The following is a 17,177-nucleotide window of genomic DNA, read 5'->3' on the forward strand; positions in this document are numbered from 1 at the left end:
GACAGGATGAAAACCCAGAGAGAAACACGCCTAGCGAGGATCTAACAATGCGTAGGAAATCCATGCTAATTCTAGCAATGATTTATTTTCAAAAACTGAGTCAAGTCTACTCCATAGATGAACGGGAAGATGTTCAAGGATACCGACGGTACTGAAAAACATTGCTGATTCAGCAAACAAAGTGCACTGATCAACAAACCAATGACCAGCACAACAGAGAGATCAATGAAAACCAAACTACATATGATATAGTTAACTATTCTTTATTCTTCCAGCTGTTTCTCCAGTCTTTCCAGCAAGTTCACAAAACATATAACTTTCAATCTGAAAGACCTGGTATAACTTCTAGCACAGTGGATTATGTATGTGGATGAATAAAGGCTTGATTGAAGTTTGCACTTTAAGGACCTTTGGAAATTATGCATTAATAGAGATTAGTAAGTAGAGATTCACTGCATTCTTTAAATCAAAGTTATGACAGAGTAGAATTTAGGCTTGCTGATATGTTTGTAACAATCGCTATTTTTCTCCTGTCTTTTGTGGTTCTCATAAACCAAAAAAACTAGCCTAGCTCTAGCTGCTCCTTGTAAGGGCATGTATCACATAACAGGAAAGCAAGCGCTGAAAGTCTCATTGCCATTAAACTGGCCACAATGGATATTATCATAAAACAGGAGAGAACAGAAATAACTCCAATTTATTAGATTAAAACTTTTGTGGCTAACTTGATTGCCTTCAATGAATACTTGATTCGATATAAAATTATTCAAACTGACTCTTGTTTCTGATGTAGAATTTATATGGTAACGCTCCTTCTGAAGAGCTCACTCATTTTCATGTCTTTCCTCCCAATACCCCATGTGTAGTGCTACCACCCCCAAAACATCATTTGGAGAACTATCAGGAAGGGCTCTATAAAATACTGTGGAGGTCAGAGAGCACAAGGCTGGTTTTGAAATAAGGTATATGTTCATTGAGTGTAAGAAAAATGCATTTTCTTCTAATCTGAAAACTGTCAAACTTGCAGACTTTATCTTAGACACAAACAGTTCAGTTTCTCAACTTCTACCCTTTTTTTTTTTTTAAACATTACCAGCTGTAGCATGATATTAGGGCTACAAAGATGATGAGGGGTCTGGAGCATCTTTCTTATGAGGAGAGACTGAGAGAGCTGGGTCTGTTCAGCTTGGAGAAGAGAAGGCTGAGAGGGATCTCATCAATGCTTATAAATATCTCAAGGGTGGGTGTCAAGAGGCTGGATCAGACTCCTTTCAGTGGTGCCCAGTGATAGGATGAGGGGCTACAGGCATAGACTGAACCATAGGAGGTTCCATCTGAATATGAGGGAAAACTACTGTACTCTGAGGGTGACAGAGCCCCGGAACAGGCTGCCCAGAGGGGTTGTGGAGTCTCCTTCTCTGGAGACATTCAAAACCCACCTGGACACATTCCTGTGCCACCTGCTCTGGGAGAACCTGCTTTAGCAGGTGGGTTGGACGAGATGATCCCCAGAGGTCCCTTCCAATCCCGACCATTCTGTGATTCTGTGATGTATAATTAGACAAACCATTTGTTTGTTTCCATATATACTAGTGAAAAGTTGGTGCAACTATTGAATTCAAGATGAGGAATTGCTGGTTTAGGCTTTTTACATCCTCCAAGTCTTTTCTTACATGGTTTCTAAAATTCTTAGTTCTTTTATAATAAAGCAGTCCTTTGTCCAGAATTACTAGGATTGAGGTGAAGGATGCATTTTTGGTTGAAAATGAGTATTAATTCTGAAGAGCGGACCTCTTTTTGAAACATTTTGCAATCGCTAGGCTTTGAATGATGGTAACTTCTGAAAAGATTAAAAAAAATGCTAATGCCACTTAGACAATCAGGTACATAACGCCAACACTGCGTTTATGGGGCAATCACTACAACACTGAATCAAACAGAAGGTTATAAAAGAGTCCAGAAATCTACTGACACAACTTGAGGGTTTCGTTTTTACCTTTTGAAGATGCTAGAGATGTTTTCTGCCAGATTTTGAACACTATAAGAATGGATGTTTTTCATTAGCCACCCTCCTTCTCCCAGCCCATTCACAAGAGTTTGCTTTTTCTTGAATACTTGTGTGTGGCTTTGACTTTTACCTGAAGAAACACAAATGTGAGATCGTCCCGCTATACTGATCGATGTCTGTTTTCAGTCATTTCAGGTCGTGCGATTACAGTTTTGTTATTCACATAAAACCATGACCCTCCACATTTGCTGTAGGTCTTGGTTTCAACACAAAAGCCTAATGCAATGCCTCCATGGAGAGAATTCGGATTCAGACCTTTGGAGACCTTTACAGCTCCCAGATAACACAGCGAGAGTCATGAGGGGGTGGGTCACAGGACAGAATATGCCCCCTCCTCCCTAGATCTGCAGTAAGACTTCTGATTTGTTTGAAGCTTAATTTCCGGGCAAGAACTTCAGTATTAGACTAAAATTTTGCCTTTAAACTAGCTAAAAAATACCTGTAGTTTCTAGAGGCAAATTATTTGGATAATTCTTAATTATTAAGCTTCACTGCTCAAAACCCATCTACATTTCCTACATGGACATTCCACTGCAAAGCACTATTTTCAATGTAAAATAACAAGTTTTAGAAAGGGCAGGAGAATCCTGCCAATCAAGTAATTTGACGAGATTTCATTGCATAAGCAGACAGTGGTGTTAGAGTGAATAATTTCAAATTAAATGTTTTCCAGTGCCACTGTATCATCTGCATACTATTAATTTAGTTCCTCATACTTAGCAGAAGCAGGGCACATTTTCCATAGCCCATTTATAAGCAACATACACTGTTAATTTTATTCCTTACTGGAAAGTACCCTGGTCTATTTACAAATTAATGTAGGAAGTGACATCGTGACAGTTAGCCCCAACTGGTGCGCCTGACACAAGCGTGAAAGAAAGGATGAATAAATGGGATTTTGCGTTTGGCATTTCAGAATTAGGGGAGGTAACGTTTCCAGTTATATACACTTAAAATTACTTCTGAGAAGACACGTTGAACTAAAGCTAAATACCTAAGCCCTACATTATTTCATCAGTTATTTTCCAAGACATCAATCATTCCTTTATTGAAAGTTTGCTCTTTAGCAGTATTTATCTTGCTTGGAAAAACTGCAGGTTTGTGATGGAGATTTATTTTGTTATACTGATTTATATAACTAGTTCCTTGCACATTGGTAGTGAAGAAGTAGAACTTTTTCGTAATGGCAAGAGGAGTTCATTAGAAAAACACCCAAAATGTACAACTGGAAATAAAAACAAAGCATAAAAACATAGCATTTAATCTACTATGAGCTTTCAACTGAAATATAAAAAAAACCCAAAACAACAAAACACAACAAACCTCCAACACCCTTCCATATAAATATCAGACCAACTTGAAAGGCACTGAGAATTGAACTGTGCAACTCATATCCATACCTGTGAGAATAACAACCACAGTGAGACACAAAGCTCCAAGGCAGAATATGGCACTGTACAGTCCATGAGGCATTCCCGGTACATACGGCAGTTTTATATTTTCTTAGGATAAGCTGGAAATGTTAACTAAAGATACAAATTACACCATACTTCTGTGGGAAAAAAATAAACCCATTTACACCATCTGAAGTCAAGGAAACAAGGCCTAACACACAGGATATTGTGTTGGCACAAGAAAATGTTATCACACCAAAACACGCCCTTTTAAATTTAATCCAGTAGATACATAAAGGAATGGTGACAACAGAGGCAAAGGGACAGGACGAATATCAAATATCCCATTTTAAGCATGCTAATGATGTCTTTGTTTCAGAAATCTGACAGAAACTGAAGCTACTAAAACCATTTCAGAGGCAAGAATGCACGTTATTAAGACAGCCCAACCCACTTCCAGGTGTTCTTCGTGTGGGCTGACAAGCGCAGAGTGAAGGATCTGTCCAGTGTCATCTCCGTGCCCGCGGCTGCCTAGAGCTTCCCATTAGCAAATGCTGCCTCCTGGAACTGAGGGACAAATGTTTTGAAATAGGCCCTAGTGAAAAAAAAAAAGAAAACACATGGTTAGGAAAGAGGAACCTTAGAACATGGAGCGTGCAGGTATGGAGACGAGGTTTTAACAGGGAAGCATCGTGTTACCGTGCTCAGTCCATTATTAGATCTCATACACAGGTAGCGTCTTTCTTACAACCTTTTTATGTGCAGATGATGATACACTTCCTAAACAGAGCAGTACTTCTTTCTTCAGTGTCCTCACCACTAACCTCCTAATGCAGCCAACATCAGTAACTTGACACTGTCACAAGAGCCTGGTGGACCGCTGTCACCGGTCAGAAAAGTGCAGTTAATTAGAAGAACTTAGTTCTTAGGAAAATTCACTAAAAGAGAACTGGTCTTGTTTTTAACAAAACCAGGACAACTGTCCATATTTTGTGCAATGCAAAGCTCCAGAGATAAACTCTATGATGGACTGAAAAATACACCTTTGAATAGTTGTAATAATGAGAAACACTTAAATGAGCCCCAAGTGCGACTATGCCACTGCCTGCAGCAATTCTTCACCAGGCCTTTTTGATGCAGTTGATGTTCACCATGTCTGAAGAAAGCTTCACGTGTGGTACCACAGGCTCAAAGAAGACAAGTCAGCAGAGTAGGAAAATCATGAAGATAGGTTCTTTGTCTCTTTACAGAAACCTTAGAGCAATAATAGAGAGTCATGGTCGATGGCAGTAGTTTACATAAGACGTAGTGAATACATACTAACACCCAGGATGAACTGTAATTCCTTTTCTTAGATTCAAAGTCAGAACACTGTTCTATAAATTAAGATGTGCTTTGTATATTTTGGAACTTAGTCTACCTTCTCTACAAACAATTGAGTGACTCATAAATCTGTAAAATGAGCTGAAACAAATATCCAAAACTGAGTTGGAACCGTACCTTTGAGTTTACTGTACTGAAATACTCCACCATGTATTAAACATGTTTTACATGTCTCAATGACACCCTTCACTGGCAAATTATATTAGAAGTTGCTTCATCATTCTGACTACTACTTTCTGCACCAAACTTTCACTTTGTCTACTTTTAAAAATATTTTGTTTTCTGTTCATATCACTCGTCTTTACAAATTTCTATGCAAGAAGAACCTCCTCCTGTTATCCCCACCAGAAAAAAAAAAATCTGAAGTGAGAACAACTGGAATTACGTTCATTGCATTACTGATCTCTCTGCTGCTGTATCTCCTGAAACAAACATACGCTGATAAACTTCACAATTGTGATACGTATTTCACAATTTGGATAGAAGTTTTGGCAGTCACTGAACACCAACTATACCTCCTCACATCTAAAAATGTCACAAGATGACAAAAGAGAACACTCGCCACTCTTTGAGAACTTGTGCCTGTCAAATTAATTAACAGATAGCTGCACTCAGCTTTTGTGTAATAGCTGTAAACACACATGAGATGCCATCCAAAGGTTCAGAGAGCAATAGAAAGTAAAAGCATTTCTGGGCTGAGGAACTGAGGCCAGAATGGAAAAGCAAAGCAGCAAAACCAGCATCTACAGTTCATAGCACAGGCAGATTGTGCTGTGTGTTTAAAGAACACGCTCTGGTTTACCAAATTGAAGTTCAGAAAGCAGCCCTCATAGCTGTGCCCACAGAACTGACTGTCCATCCTGGCACACAGAGTACGCAACCAGCTGGGAAGGTACGTCTGTCACCAGATCTTAGCAGTGGAACGCCATGGTTGGATTTGTGTGTTTTCAGCATACATTTGAAATTACAGCCTATGTATATCCCAGTCAGCTCTACACTGTTTTGATAGCTCAAGGAACATCACTTGCTCATTGTCAATGCCAAGATCTACCATCCTTTTATTTCTCCTTGCATTATCTGTCCTAACATTTGATTACATTTCCTCTCCTTGCTTATTTCAAGTAGCTTCTTCCTTCTCCTTTGACAGCTTCTCTGCAGACTCTTCTTCCATGCACATGCTCTTCTTACTGACTTGATACATGTTACTTAAAACTTCCCTCTTCCTAAACTGTAAAAAAATCTCAATATTTAAATGGGATATACGCCGAAGTGCGCTTCTACATTTTATTTCTTTTCTGAAACACCTATTTCATAACATTCCTATGCTTTGTATTAAAACCATGCTTACTGCATTGCATTTCAATGATTTTTCTGTTAGGTAAATTCCAGAATGAATACTTCTGCTTCCACATACACCCACCCACGCCATCTTTATCTACATCAGCACCCTTTCTTTTCACTGATTCCTGCAGAAGAGCTTCTAACCTTTGCTGCAAAACTAAATCTAACCTCTCCCTACATTCTGATCAGATGTACTATTTCAAAGAGGATGTTATTTCACTGGTAGTTCACATAAACCTCTTGGAGATATTCCATACGCTACAAAAATTCCATTAGTACTTCATAATTTGTAAATGCCTACTATTTTCCTTCCATACTTTAAAGCACATGATTAAGTTTGCCCTTATCATTTGTGGTCTTGTCCAGACTGAAGCAAATGTAGTACCAAATGATTACCCAGGGTAAGTTCCTCCATTTCTGCCCCTCTCCTACACACCCTAGGTATCTGAGATTAAAGAAATTCTGGAAAAAACTTTCGGATAATTATGGTTATCACACACACAAAAAAATAAATTACCACCCTCAACCAAACAAGACTCTGCAAAGAGATCCAAACCCACAATATACTTGATAGAACTGTATCAGTCACAGCCCATTTCACAGACTGAAGAGGAAAGAGGAGGAAGCGGGAGAAGGGAGATTAAACAGCTTCAATATTAATGAATATTACATATAGGGAGAGAAAGGCAAGTGCTAGTGTATAAAAGTAACAAGACTTATTTTGAGTATATATGAAGGAGTAGAATAGGCAGCAAAGGTATTACTCATTATTAGAACTCGCTCAATTTATTTTAAAATCATATTACTTTTTCAATGTAAAAATTACATTTTTACCCAGTTGTGTGCATTTCTGTGGAAATGCTACTGAGTTTTCATCATGAAAAGAATGAGGTACTTCAGTTTGGCTTGGTCTGAGAAGAAATGTTCTGGTTTGTAGAACTGAGCCTAAACAACCAGTTTGATATTAAGCTCCTTATCTGTGGTCCAGCATCTCAGATGATGTATCTAGTCACACAGACAAGGCCCTGGTGCATCACACGAGTTGTAAGTATAAACACAACAGCAGTAGGAGTTTCTTCAGAGGACCCAGGCCATGAAGAACGATGGGACAAATCATTAAAATTTCTGCTTCCAGGAGGCATTGTGCAACTGCTAGCAGAAGCATTATAGTGTCACATTAACTGTAGGGTTTTTTCACATGTTCCAAGCAAAATTTTTTCAGAACCTTCTGTTTTCACCTGACATGGGACAAAACCATATGTTAAAATATTTGAACCTCCAGTGAAATGGAAACTCTGACTTTTTTTTCTCGCCGGCACAAATTATGAGTAAGGAAGAACAGAACAAGCACTCATTACTGGCCAAGTGAGTACGTTTCATCTACGAACCAGCTGGCGCAGAGGTCAAAGTACATGTTTCCACACAAATAGGAACAAGACTTGGATGTATTATTTTACGATTGATTACACAAAATAACTTTAAAAGAAATGTAAGATTTTCTGAAGGGCAATACTCTGATACAGACTGGATAGTAAGGGCCTCTTCCCCCTGAATATTACTCCTTTTAGAAAGGTTTTAAATTGATAGAAATACTCATACTCCAGCATTCTGCACATACAGGCACAGAGGAACTGTGAAAGTAAACACGAACTTTGGAAAAAGATTATTTTCTCATACTCTATTCACATAAACCTAGTCACACAAATTTACACCCTCAATAACTTTGATGTGTGCTACACCACAGGAATTCATATGAAAATATCTCGATTTTTCTTTCAGACACTTTGCCAAATGATACTTTCAAGTATCTCAGAAGTGTTTTGAAGTTACATTTTCATTCACTAGATGCACTTCTTAGCTCTAGAGGACTGTTACCAAAAAAATTCAGTAAGATGGGTACCTGTTGATTTACACTGAAGATGCAAAAAGCTAATTTGATCGATGGTTTCTCCAGGCTGTGTCATGTGGCAGAAATCAGGGGTTTTTTTTAATCAATGCTTTTTCTCCTTTCTGGGAAACACAGAGTTCCTTCTTTCTCCTGCTTTACTCTACCATGTTCTTGTTGGGTCTGTGTCACGCTGACTTTACGTCTTGACTTTACATCAAGAACCACATAAAATGCTCCTTCAAGTACAGAGAAACTAGTTTTGTAGAAAGTCCACAGATATTCTTTGCATGTGCGTTGAGTGCAATGGCTCTGCATCCCTCTTGTAATGGCTTGGATCTTACCTTAAACAGTGTTCAAAGAGTTGCTTTATTTTCAGGTTAGAGCGGGTGCCAGTCTTCATACGCATACAGACACATGTCTAACTGTTGAGTGTCTTACTGTAAGAATCTATTGTTTTTTATCTGCTTCTGCTCCCTCAAATGGTCATTTTCCAAGTTCAAGGTAGCAAATTACAGAGTTTCTATGGAAATTTTTCTTCAGTACTCCAGAAAATAACACATTTCCTTGTAGTTAACCACTATATACACTTGATACGGTACATTGAATTTCAGTTGTTACTCTCAAGGACATCTGTTGAGAGTAAAGCACTTATCTTTGCTTCACCTTATTATCCAGTAGAAAGAAAGTCTTGCTATTGCAGATGGTAAGTATCTAAAAGAAGGTAGAATTGGATCACATTTGTTGTTTACACGTTTTCTAGTGATATAAAACACTGACAAGGTCTCCAGAAGCCCATATATGTCTGAATCTCAGGGTCTGGGGTTTGCAGTGCTTAAAACATACTTGACTTGGAATTCACATGCTTTTGTAAAATTTCATTCTGATTGTTATGTTTTTTTCCATACTGCTGGGTCTCTAAAATGTAGAAAATCTGCATTGACCATTTGCTAATAACATTTGCCTTCAGATTCCTATGCTGAAAATCTGCAAATATTTTAAATTACATAGCTATGATCTCCCATCAAACAACACTTCACATATATTTGTGGTGAAAGCATTCTAACACTGTAATGTATTTGTTTTCTGCTATTGCTTTTGCCTGACTGGTGCTGAGCTAACTATACAATGGTGTTGTACTTCCTGCTTGTTGTGTAATAAAGTTAGAACAGTTATCTAGGTGTTTCTATTTCTCTTACAATTTTCACGTGGGAAATTCAGAGCAGAACATAGAGATTCAAACTCCACAAAGAAAAAAGCATACAAAAGGCTGTACCAATGAAATTTCTGCTTTTTGTGTCTAAGACAAGCACGTTCATCATGGGTTGATGAATCATTTTCCTAAGTCATTCACAAAATAGGTTCCTCTTACATTGCTTTGTTCAAGAGTGCCAAGTTTTTCAGCACGCTGATCTCAAAATTCATCCACACTATTTGCACTCATATGTTTTATGTGCTTCAGCTTGTTATATGGGTGTTTCAAGTGCGTATTCCATCAAGAGATGATTTGAGGAAAAGGAAGGGGATAAAGCAGTCCTGATAGTCCACATCAAATACAGACTTAGCTTTACAGCAACACATCTACCAGCACAATGTACGCTGTCCATGCACATTCTTTACTGGCAAACGAAAGCCCCCAAACCAAAATCTGGATCTTTTTGCAAAGACACAAGGGCTGCCTTTGCTTTCACTGTATCAGGCACATGCGTTGTGTTCCTTCTCATCAGAAGACAGACTCACGTTATTGTACTTGGACTTCTCCTAACACTGGCTTTGATAGCAACCTTTGAATACTACCCATTATTTCAATATTCTGATTAATTCTTTTAAAATGTTTTAGTATCTGCTGTGACTACTGTTTACTTCTGAAAACATTAGGCTCTAATTATAGAACAAACATAGTGTATTCAAAATCATAGTAGCTAGCAAATTTGATAAATACGTCTCTTTTCTCTTAGTCTATGCAAGGCATACAGGAAAATGTGGGGTTCTTTTCCTCGACCCTGTCAAGCTAATGTATCTGACTGGGCCGAGCACTCCTGGCTGTGGGGACCTCTGAATAGTTCTACAAACCCCTTCCCAGACTTCTGGAGCAGGGTCTGTAGCTAGGACACCCTTCTCCTCAGCAGCCCTCCGTTGTCTGAATTATCCAGTAAGTTTAACAGTGAGTTTATGATGGAATAGCCTGCAAGCACTTATTTATACTGGGACTGAGGTGAGGACTGAACTGTGCCCCTTTCACCTGTATTAGATACGGCTGAGAATCCCAGGCATTTGCCCCAGCTGCTGTCCATTGCTTTTGGAGGAACTGCAACTCTAGGATTTACATCATTCTGCATCCCACCTTAAAGGAACTGCTGCAAGACATCTACAAGTTTCTTCAAATCCACAGAATGTGACAAAAGTCCAGTCCAGAGATGACTGATCTTCATAAATTAGCTAGAAGAGCAACATTCTCCCCTCTTCCAATTAAATTAGGTGAAAACAGGAACCGAGGAGGGCGTAGGCCAGAGTAAAGGACAGCCTGAGGCTTCTTGAGGTCTCTGACCTATTCCTCCCAGGCTAGTATTATTATGCTGACACCGTGCAGTAAAATCTTGTTACATAAATTATTTCAACAGCATAGCCATATTAGAATTATAAAAGAGCTTTTCTAGGTTTTATCAATGTCACCTGTTTTTTCACTTTTTGAAGAACAAAGTCTTTTTGCATGGAGTACACACACATGTGTAGCGTGCCTCTGCATTTCTATATTCTTGTTGCAACTTGTCTTGACACAATGAAAACTTGTTTTGAAAATACTGAACGTCTACAACAAGCCCTTTTGGGTGCTAGACAAGAGGATTTGTCCTCCTGTGCCTACACAGGCACACCCAGCTGGTTTGCTTCATGGAACCCCTAATAATTTTTCTCCCATATGGAAGATATTTACCGTAACGCTCTAAACTCTCCAGGATTTGCTGTTTGTTTATACCAGAACAAAATCAAAGATGCCAACCTTCCTCTTTTTTTATGTATAATTGTTTTCTTTTAGAATTCCATTTGTCAGGAGCTATCTAATTCAACGTGATTAGTACTAATTAACAAAAGGAATGTAATAAATTGTTAAACTAATACCACTAGCAGGTTTGTATTTAGGTCATACTGCATGTGAGTGCTCATTAGGTTCTTGACAGGTGGTTATTCCCGCCTCCTGCATCTCTACGCCTTGAATTTAACAACGGCTGAACACAGAAGTGTGGAAACCTACTGAAAGCCTATTCTTTTAACAGGCCTCATGCCAACGTTCGAGGCATAGTTTTCTCCTTGTAAACTCAGATGCAAGACATTTAAACCTCTTTGCTATTTTTACTATATATAATGCATTAAAAACATATTTCCACTGGGCGAACCATGTTGTCTATTTATTCCCAGGCACTTGCACAGCATTCCTCACCAGGCTAAAGCTGCACAAGCACTCACGGCAGAGCAGAATAACCCAGTCTCCTGCTCTGGGTTAGCTATGGGGTAACAGCAGATTAATTGTACACTAGATATTTTATGACAGAGCTATTAGGAGAAAATTGGTGTTAAAAGAAACTCTCATTCTCTCCAGATCTAAGATATTACAGTGACTGAAGTGACAAATTGTTCTCAGCACCCTGACTTTTGGTTGCAGGGCTGGGCCCAGGCTGGGGCAGGCAGGGCCACAACGTGGCTGGGTGCCAAGTGGCAAAGGCTCAGGAGCTAATGAAAATCAGGGCTGTTGTGGCATGTGCGAGGCACCCGGGAGGCAGCAGCATTGCTAAACCACCGTTTCAATCTCAACATCGCTAAAACTTACCCAAGCACAGCAGCAGAACGATAAAGGCACCTTCCAGGATTTATTACCTCAAATATACATAACGATACTTGGCACATACTCGTGTTTCTAAACTAAGCTTCTTGACGGTATGCTCTTTGGGATGTGGTTTATAATTTTCTTACTAGGCAGCTTTATCTATAGCAAATATTTTGCTTTTATGTGAAACACAATGTCTACACAGTTCTCCATTTTATACATCTCCAAAACTGGCGATGCCAAGCAAATATCTGAAGTGTTTATACAACGGCAAGACAATAGTTCTTAAATTACTGCTACTGTAACTGGCTAAACACACAAATGTGCAAAGGAGTCGGTGCACAATGCCATTATGCTGCTAGCAATCTTTTTTTTTCCAGGTGCCAAACAAATTCATGACATAATCTCTTCCTCTTCTAATATTTCCACTTCTTTACCTCCCTTTGCTGTGACTTACCTACTACGAGGTTTGTAAACCTCCGCTTCCACCTGCCAGGCTACACAAGGCACTGACTGTGGCCAGACTGATGGACAGGACAGTAATCAAGCAGCAATAGAGCTGGAGGGCAGCCATCAAAATACAGGTTTTTAAGAAATACTGTTGCCTTCAGCTCAGTTCAGAATATTACGTAACAGAAAACAGCCTCCGAAATCACAGAGCAAAACGTGCTACCCAAACCATAACAGGAAACAGAAGTAATAGAACTACTGAAACCAAGTACATATCTGAAGTTTAAACGTTAAACTTCACTCACGTCCAAAAGTTTTTTTCTGTATTTTACTAACAATGCCTTTTTCCTCCAGAAATTCTTGTTGGAGTTCTTACCATTTCTGATTCAAGTCACCCAGAAAGGTACAAGAAATGGTTATATTTAGACATGTTTTTCAATGGTTTGCTGATTGCAGAAATAACAGGTGGCTTTACTCCATATGAAGCAAATGAAAACGAAAATTTAATTTGGTTACACACTTGTGTCTCTGATCCAAAAAACTATGATATCAATTGATTTTATAAATAAAGTCAAGAATTCAACTAAGCTCTGCTGTAAAAATTAAGACGACTTTGCTGCCTAACTTACCAGAATGCAAAATGAATCTTGACAATCTGTTCAATTCACAAAACAACCATAAATATAACAACCTGACTAAAGGCAAAATATAAAGGAAGGGAGTTCTAGGGAACTGCTGCAGTGCCAGGACTATAGATCATTATGTAAGCTGGCAATTAATGTTTATTTTCAGGCAGCAGCATAAGTAGGGTCATCTCTTTGCAAAAGGTGGTAAGTTTGTTTGGAAGACTGTGCATGCTCCCAAAAGCATGGACCTTTACTGACAATTAGATACAATTTACAGCTACAGGATGTACATAATCGGTGCATATAGACCAAGGCCAGTAACTATGCAAGCAATTGTTTGAATCATCTGGAAATCAAGATTCTGGGATTTAGTGTCTCACAGGTTTCTGATAGAGATTTAAGGTTTCTGGTATCGATATAAGGGAATATATCAAGCTGTATTGCTCAGAAATACCCCACAGACACAGTGGCTTTCAGTGTCTCAAAGAATACATAGCAAAATGAACCTCTCATTTTGAAACTGTTTTATCAATGCCTTCTGCTTGCCAGTTTAAGAGATAAACACTTCACTTCCTTCACCTTCTCCACAACGTACATAAATAGACTTGCTTCAGTCGGATGAAGGCTTGTGGTCTTTTATCATAGCAAATTTTGCTTCTGCTTTCTTAACTTCCATTTTCTCCCAGGATTACTCAGAGCTGGGGTAGCGAGTGTCTGTGAAGGGGGCACTGGAATATCTCTGTCACAGCACAATCACTCCACTTCCTTACCAGTGGATCATGAGAATGACATTCCAAAGCCATCATGGAAAAATTCGATCTTCATACAGTCTTTTAAAATACACTGTTAATTCACAGGAAATTTCCAGTCCTATGAGCTATAGTGTGACAAGCCTGCTCTATTTTTCCTATTTGCTGAAGTGCCACAACCATATTTTTCCACTCCAGGTAAAGGTTAACTTCTTAAAGAGATACTGTTTATTCAAGACACTTAATATTTCCTCCTATCTTGGCTACATAAGTGCACACTGAACTCTATTGTTGGAGAGCAATTATTTAGCAAACTATTTAGTAGATTTGAAGGAGAGAGTCAATGCCAGAGAAGATGCAATTAGGAACCTCTTCTCAATATAAACGGCAGGGTGAACAATGTGATGAAAGTAGGAAAGTAGGGTAGATATAAAAAGTAGAAGAAAGCAGAAAAGACTGGGCAAAACCACATTCAGGAGTGAGGCTTGTAAGGAAAGACAAGTGTAGAGATTCAAGAAGAGAGGAGATCACAGAAGTAATAACAGAATTTGAACGATCTTCAAAACATTATTGAATCTCTTAATTGTACTTCAAAGGCAGAAATGAAAGGTTACACCACAGATCCATCCATAACAAGTCTGACAACCAGCATCCTTGAAAATAAAGTTTGCTTGCAGGTGAAAGTGCTGATTTCATCATGCCATCCGCTTTGCTTTGCCAGATCGTTTATAAACATGGGCCGAAGGCAACATACCAAAACATAAAAGAAACCTCCTTGGATATTCATTAGGACAAACCAGTCAGAAGGAAAGGGATGAGATGCCACACACCTGTGATTACATAGAAGATATTAAAACAGTTATTTCTCTTCGCTATTTAAAAGCCCTATATATAAATATTTGCTATTAGAAGTAAGAGGAAATTCTCAGTCAGAGATCTCTCCAAATGGGGAAAACAGACAGGAATAAACTCTGAAAACTGCTATGTAAAAGCAGAGTAATGCAGATCAAAAATGAATTTGAGGAACAAATTTTCCGTGGCCCTCCAAACAAAAACTTGTCAGACAGTACGAAAGCCAGTCAAAATGTAAAAAGAATGCTCAGAAGAAATAAATTCACAAATAATAAATGAAATTGGTTTTGCATCCGAGTTCACTGCCGAGGTACTTAGAACTCTGCTTTACAAGGGAGGTAGTGAAAAATCTGGCTCGCACACAAACGCAGACAAAAAGGTAATGAACAAATCAACACAACACACACAAGCAAACCAGCAGGCCCGGATGATATTCATACCCCAGAGTTCCAGAGAAACTCAACTGTGAGAAAGTTAAACTCTTAAATAACTTGTAACCTCCTGCTTCAAACAGCTTGGCACTAAAGAAGTGTGATGTCAAAAAGGTCTGGGAGGACACAGGGAACCGTGGACCAGTAAATCTTATGTCTGTACCTTACAAATTAGTAAAGACTGTTATAAGAAACCATATATATATATATAAAAGCCTAGAATTAGTGGACTTGAGTAAATATGACATTGGGTAGGATTCAAACATGCGCTTCACAAATCTCTTTTTTAAGGTACCAAAACCATATGGACAAGACAAATTCAAGTGACACACACTGCTCAACTTTCCTACAGGGATTTGGGAAGGTTTTTCAAAGGCTTTTAAAAAACTGAATTACCATAGCAGGAAAAATGATCCATGAGTGGATAAATAGCAGTTCAACATAAGACAAAAAAAGACAGGAATGAATGATGAGTGTTATTAGGGTGAAGCAATCTGAGAAACGCACAGAAATGGGTGTTTTGACCCATGTTGTTCAACATATTCCTACATGATCTGCAAAAGTGAGCAAAAGAAGATGGCAAAGTTTGCTAACGGGAAGGAAAAATGAGACACAATTATAAGGAACTGCAGATGGTCCTTCCAGCACTGGGAGGCTGGGAGACAACTTACCAGGTGAAAAGTCAATATGGATAAGCATGAAAGGGAGATACGTGAGGAAGACATAAATTTACTCATACAAACAATACAGTCTCTGAAAAAGCAGACAGCAAGGAGATTTTGGTGATAAAATGTCAGTGCAACCTTCAGTTGTACGTAGAAAACCAAATCACACATTATTAGAGCCAGAGTAAAGAGTAAACCAGACAAGATCACTACATCACCATACAAATGCATGGTGAATGTATGATGAGTAACATGCCGTTTCCTGTCTCAGAAAGAATAGGATATAAATAAAGGGATAAAGAAGCAGGACAAGGGTGATTAGAAACATAGAAAGGCTTTATAGGAGGAAGGAGTGAGCAGAGCAGGAGAAAAGGTGACAGAAGAGACATGAAGAGGTTCAGCAGGGATTAATCATTGGCTGCCTCTTTTCATACAAGAGCTAGGGAGTAACAACTAGAGCCAGCAGGAGGTAGGAGGGCAAAAAGCCGACAAAGCTTGTTCTTTACATCACACGTTCTCTGTGCAATCTCTTTCCACATAATTTTTGTGATGTTATGATGTGGGTTGAAAAAGCAAACAGAAGAAAAGCTAAGTAGGGCTATTAGACAGAGACTAATCTGGGATATAGAAATCCTTGAAGATGGTAGAACATGCCAGGAAAATACGCTCTGCCATGCTCTTCCACAGGCATCAGCTACTGCCTATTGATAGAGACATGATATTGGGCTAAATGATTGTCGAGTTTGACCTAGTATGACTGTTCTTTATGTTTAACACAGCAACTACAAATAGTACCCAAAGGACGAGACCATGGAGCTCACCTACTATTTTTACCTAGCAGTTTATTTTGTAATTGACCAAATAACTGTATTTCTCTGGGTTATTAAACCTCAGCTCCTTCCAAAACCGCTTACTTCTCTCCACCCTTTTCAGTCAAGCAAGGGAGGACATTTTTTTGCATCAGTTCCTAATGACAATACTCTGCTCTAATAGAGATCCAACAGCTTTGACACTCGTATAATGGAGTTCTCTAATGAAGCCAAATCAGACAGTTCAAAGTATTTCCAGAACAACACTCAACCGTGGTTATCTAAAAGCCACCTACATTAAATTCTAGCCTTTCATTCCTATAAAGCAGTTGTCTTCCAGCAAAGTGCTATTATATTCCATTTCTATCAAGCCAACTCCTCCAACGTCTTCTGTGCATTTCTGTTTCAATACATGAGAATTCTTTTTTTTGCAGAAAGAATATTTACTACATATCGAAACGCAGGTATGTACAGTTCACACAGATACATAATGTCTTCATAAAACCAGAGAAAAACTAGTTGCCTAACATTTTATTTCCAGGCACTTCCTATAGCACCTATACGCCTCATATTTAAATCGTTGTTTTTCTTTTCCCACAGTCAAAGCTTTAATGAGAAGTGACCAGAAACAAATACCCAGGCCCTTCTGTCTTGGCAGAAATCCACATAATGCATGACAGCACTGAAGATCCCTGGCAGGCACC

At 38.8% G+C, this 17,177-nt stretch overlaps 1 protein-coding gene across 2 annotated transcripts in view; it reads right to left on the minus strand.

The window, feature by feature from the left end:
- Window positions 1-247: 247 nt before the first annotated feature.
- Window positions 248-17,177, minus strand: part of BABAM2 (BRISC and BRCA1 A complex member 2) — a 172,515-nt gene continuing 155,585 nt past the window's right edge. For both annotated transcript variants that reach the window (XM_082048307.1, XM_082048308.1), the window contains exon 12: window positions 248-4,057. In XM_082048307.1, coding sequence (XP_081904433.1) covers window positions 3,994-4,057 — 64 coding nt within the window. In that variant the 3' untranslated portion in view covers window positions 248-3,993. The remainder of the gene's footprint in view (window positions 4,058-17,177) is intronic.

The sequence above is a fragment of the Streptopelia decaocto genome, assembly GCF_964273445.1.
Source record: "Streptopelia decaocto genome assembly, chromosome: 3".
NCBI lineage: Eukaryota > Metazoa > Chordata > Aves > Columbiformes > Columbidae > Streptopelia > Streptopelia decaocto.